We start from the raw sequence: 4,536 nt of genomic DNA on the forward strand, positions 1-4,536 counted from the left end.
ACCTGGGCAAGGCTACTGAGACAATACAATCCATCTATGGGTTCCCAGTGGAGGACTAGCTAAAGACCATCCTAGACAAACCAGTTAAGGTGGAGGGGGATGACATGGATAAAGATTTACTTGAGGAAAAGAAGGAGGACAACCATGTGCAAGAAGATGGCAGCTAGCCCTAGATCTAGAGTTTATTTTTTTGTTTTTATGCTCATGCCTATGAACTTCATATCCCACGAGGTTTTACTTTTTATGCTTATGTCGATTAATGGGACTAATAACAACAATTTGTTTAGGTGATGCTAGTTTATTTTACAATCTTTTCTATATATTAGTTTAAGGACTAATAGTACTATTAATTTTGCTATGGATATATCTTTTTTCTTGAAATTTAAAGTTGGTATTGGTTAGATTACTAGGAGATAACCTTCAGGTAATTCTTTATCCTTTTTGTACTTTGGGGTCAGCCCACCATCTTTTTGGCTGCTATCTTATACTTCAAAAAAGCTATAAGCTAATTGCAGTCTAAAAACTTTAGAAGAAAATTAGTTTCTATCAAGATTACAAAGTATAGAGCCCTTATAATATTTAGATGTATCTTTCATTTGAGACTACATTTTCCATAATATTAACCTAAGCTCTCACTTGTTTCTATTTTTATCTAATTTTAGTAGATATTTTTATGTGAATCCAACTACCTCCTAGCTTAATAATATCTATTGTTACCTACACGTATCAAACTACCTCTGAGCTTGATGACATATGGTCTCTAAAACTAAAATAATAATTCAAAAGACCTAGGAAGAAAAGAATGACATAATAACATGCTTATGTTGAGATAAATGTAACATTCCACCCTTATTTAATCTTTATTTTATATACATCTATCAATTTAAATATAATTTCAAAATAAATTTCATATTGTGATTAGTGTACAAAAATTTGAAGGGGCCTTTTAAAAGGAGTTAGAATTACCAAGATTCTTAAAAAACAATTTAAAGTTATTTATATCATTAATTACCTAATAAAATCCATGTCACTCTATGATAGAAACACAAAAGAAATAAAAAAATCAAATTTTAAGACCACATTGTTTTATGACATGCTGTAGAATTTTAAATATGAATTTCATGCAAAAGAAGAAGTCTTAGAGAAGTATTTACATTGTGAATATATAAATCATATAAAGAGGAAAATTGGGTTAAAGTAGAAACAAATGACTAAGTTAAAATTTTGAAGAGAGAATTAAGTTTTTTCAAGAGTACAAAGCATATTTTGCAATAAAATCTAACAAAAAAAGTGTTGACTTTTTGTGAGATTTATCAATAATGTCCACTTGTGACTACAATTTTTATAAATATTTTATTATTAATTTTATTTTTGGGTGAAGACTTTAGGAAGTATTGTGTACTAACAATTTAATTTTGAAGGTCACAATTAAAAGATTTATATGAAATTCAAATTTGAGAAGATATTTTTATGTAAACTCACTACTCACCTTAGCCTCTTGACTTAATGATATTTAATATTTTAAATTGTAATAGGAAAAAGAATGAGGTTAATGAGAAGTGAATGACATAGAATTTAATGTATGAAGTATAGGAAATTTAATTTTTAAGACCATGATTAAAATATGAAATTTAATCACCTCTATATATGCAACAAAGTCTCCTCTTAATAATAACAACACCAGCTTTGATAATAAACCTCAATATTTAAAATATGAATGACATATGGAAGAAGCCCGAGAGAAGCATGAAGCCAATCACAAGTTATTAATTTTGAGAAATAAAATAGTTTCTATTGAGAGTACAAGGTACTCCTGGTGAGATTTAGATGCATCCTTCACTTGGGAATTGACTTTTTATAAATCTTACACGTTCTCTCACTTGTTAGTATGTTTCTCTTATTTAAGTAGTTATTCTTACGATACACCATGGCCCACCTCTATGTATTCAATTTCCTCTTATCTTAATAATATCTATTGTTAAGTATATGCATCCAACTGCGTCTTAGCATAATAACATATAATATTTAAAATTAAAACAACCTCTTAGAATAATAACATAATATATTTAAAATTAATGCACTAAGCTAGCACGGAAGACAAGAATGGCATGATGGCATTCTTATGTTAAGAAAAATGTAACACCATACCATAATGATCCACCATTACAAATTATAAATAAATTATCTTATTCTACAATTTCAAACATTATTTATTTTTTATTTGAACTCATCTATAAACTTATAGAATGTCAAAATAATTTTTCATATGATGATTAGTCTAGATGCATCTTAGCTATATAAAGATGTGAAAGGACTTTTTCAAAGAAAGATGAAATTATCCATATTCTTTAATAACATTTTAATATTATTGATATTATTAATTTTTAAATAAAATCCAGCTCACTTATATCTTACACACAAAAAAAATGTTAAAAATTTATTTATAAAAGAATTGAATTTACATGTTTGACAACTCATTAAACTTTTTTTAATCGTACCATAATTTAACATAATCCGTGCAATAAAATAATTTCCCATCATAATACCTCATAGAGATGAAATCTTACCCCTCTATAAAACATGACTACTACATAAACATAACAACCATTGACTTAAACTTGTAAATTACAGGCAAAACTATAAAAAAAAAAAATTTAAATATTGACAAACTTAATAAACTTTCCAAATTTCAATCTCCCCTAGATAATGCTCTCCGATTTACTTAGCCAACCTACAATCGATAGCACACCTCGTAACTTTAATATTCCTTTATACCGTAGCACACCTCGTAACTTTAATATTCCTTTATCCCATGAAATCGTTTAGATCTCTTTCCATCTAATGACCAACCTTTTGTCATTCCCACGTTCCCAATTTCTGCTATTTTCCAATCCAATCAAATGCAAGATTTTGCTTCCGGCGCCCTCGCACGCTGCCTATTTATTCCACCGAAGTCCTTGTAATACCTACTCCGGGCTCTTGAATTACCTGATATTCTAGCCGATAAATCTCTCTAGGGTTTTAGAAGCACCCTCACTACAAAGGCTTTGCCAAGCTTGGGTGTCTGTTGATCAATATGGATCGCGGATCTAATGGAGGTAAATTATGAACTGGGTCATCTTTCATTTTATGCAACGAATTAGGTTCTAAACATTGGTTTGTTCGATTTTATATTTTGTTCAATTGTGTATAACATTGGTCTGTTTCCTTCAGATTCCAGGCTTACGCAATCTGCGAGCGTTGCTGAGAGCGCAAGTGTAAGGACCGTTTGCAGTAGATGGAAGCCAAATGAGAATCAAAAGAGAATATTGCATTCGATTTTCATGAGTGAAGTTAGAAATCCACCAGTTGATCAAGTACACCGCATAGCTGCAGAGCTGCGCCGCCATGGAGCAGTCGAAGGAAAGAACGTTTATTACTGGTTTCAGAATGCAGCTCAGAAAGAGAAACTGGAAAAACAGCGATCAGTACCATGTAAGTAGCCAGATACCCTATGACCACTTTGGATTTGTTGTTTACATTGCTTTCTAAACTAACCTAGATTACATATTTCAGCCTCCAAGAGGGTTTCAGCATTTAAGCTGCGAAACTGGACTTCCCTTTTCGGTTCCAAGGCAGCTTCTGACAAGACCTCTGCTCAAGTATGAAAAAGCGTTTATATATTGTATCTTCTCTTTTTCATATTATCTGTTTTTATCAATAAGATTGTGGCGAGTTTCTGAAGAATATGTTTTAACTTTTAATGTGCAGGGAGAAGAATTCTTTGCTATGCAGGAAGAATTCGTGGATAGCGGAGTTCGCAGGAATCCGTCTGTAGATCCGTCCAAGATCAAAACACTGGAATTGTTTCCTCTGCAGCCTGAAAAATGATGCTGATTTTCATTGCTGGAACAATGGTTTTGCTTTTAAATAGGGTAGGGTTTCACAAATTGAGACCGAATAAAGGTATTCTAGATATGAATACTTAGTAGCGCATGAGCTATATTGCATGCTACAACATAATATACGTTTTCGCATTAAGTACCATAAGCATTGATTTCTATCTTAGAAATCACTTGCGTAAGTTTCTTAATCTTTCAGATTATGCAGCACAGACATAGATTTTTCTATCTTTGAAATCGCTTGTACAGATTTCGATGATGAACCTTTCAGTTTTCCATATATGAGCTATTTGATATATTTTTTATGATTTACTTTTTTAGGAACATATGAAATGTTGGATTTATTATTTCAGAATGGTTCACGCATGATGGAATATGGAAGAAGTGTAATTATGATTGAGATTTCAATTGTCGTTGATTATATCTCAATGATTAAAATGACACTAAAATGCTATTGCGCAAAATCTGTTTCCCTAAACGAGTATGTAGTACTTGTACCAATCTCTATGTATAAAGTTTTTAACTGATGTATTGTTTTGTATGATTTTTTCTGTTTATGTAGTATGAAGTGTATAAAATGTCAAGGTTCACTTTTTAGGAATGTTATGAATTGATGGAATGAAACGAAAGGGGTGTAGTTTAGTTTTATTAATTT

At 31.0% G+C, this 4,536-nt stretch overlaps 1 protein-coding gene across 1 annotated transcript; it reads left to right on the plus strand.

Moving 5' to 3' along the window:
• Nucleotides 1-3,076: 3,076 nt before the first annotated feature.
• Nucleotides 3,077-3,870, plus strand: LOC149561609 (uncharacterized). The gene is made up of 4 exons (XM_089827876.1): nucleotides 3,077-3,098; nucleotides 3,214-3,474; nucleotides 3,556-3,641; nucleotides 3,751-3,870. The coding sequence occupies exons 1-4, from the start codon at nucleotides 3,077-3,079 to the stop codon at nucleotides 3,868-3,870; spliced, it is 489 nt and encodes a 162-aa protein (XP_089684002.1).
• Nucleotides 3,871-4,536: the final 666 nt, after the last annotated feature.

The sequence above is a fragment of the Cupressus sempervirens genome, chromosome 4 (genome assembly GCF_028749045.1).
Source record: "Cupressus sempervirens isolate cs-2001-9-10 chromosome 4, ASM2874904v1, whole genome shotgun sequence".
Taxonomy (NCBI): Eukaryota; Viridiplantae; Streptophyta; class Pinopsida; order Cupressales; family Cupressaceae; genus Cupressus; species Cupressus sempervirens.

What these genes read in the sequence shown, in the direction of transcription:
- LOC149561609 (XM_089827876.1), top strand. Translation starts at nt 3,077, where the DNA reads ATGGATCGCGGATCTAATGGAG. An exon ending in GGATCGCGGATCTAATGGAG is followed by an intron (nt 3,099 to 3,213) that starts GTAAATTATGAA and finishes TGTTTCCTTCAG; the next exon opens with ATTCCAGGCTTACGCAATCT. An exon ending in CTGACAAGACCTCTGCTCAA is followed by an intron (nt 3,642 to 3,750) that starts GTATGAAAAAGC and finishes TTTAATGTGCAG; the next exon opens with GGAGAAGAATTCTTTGCTAT.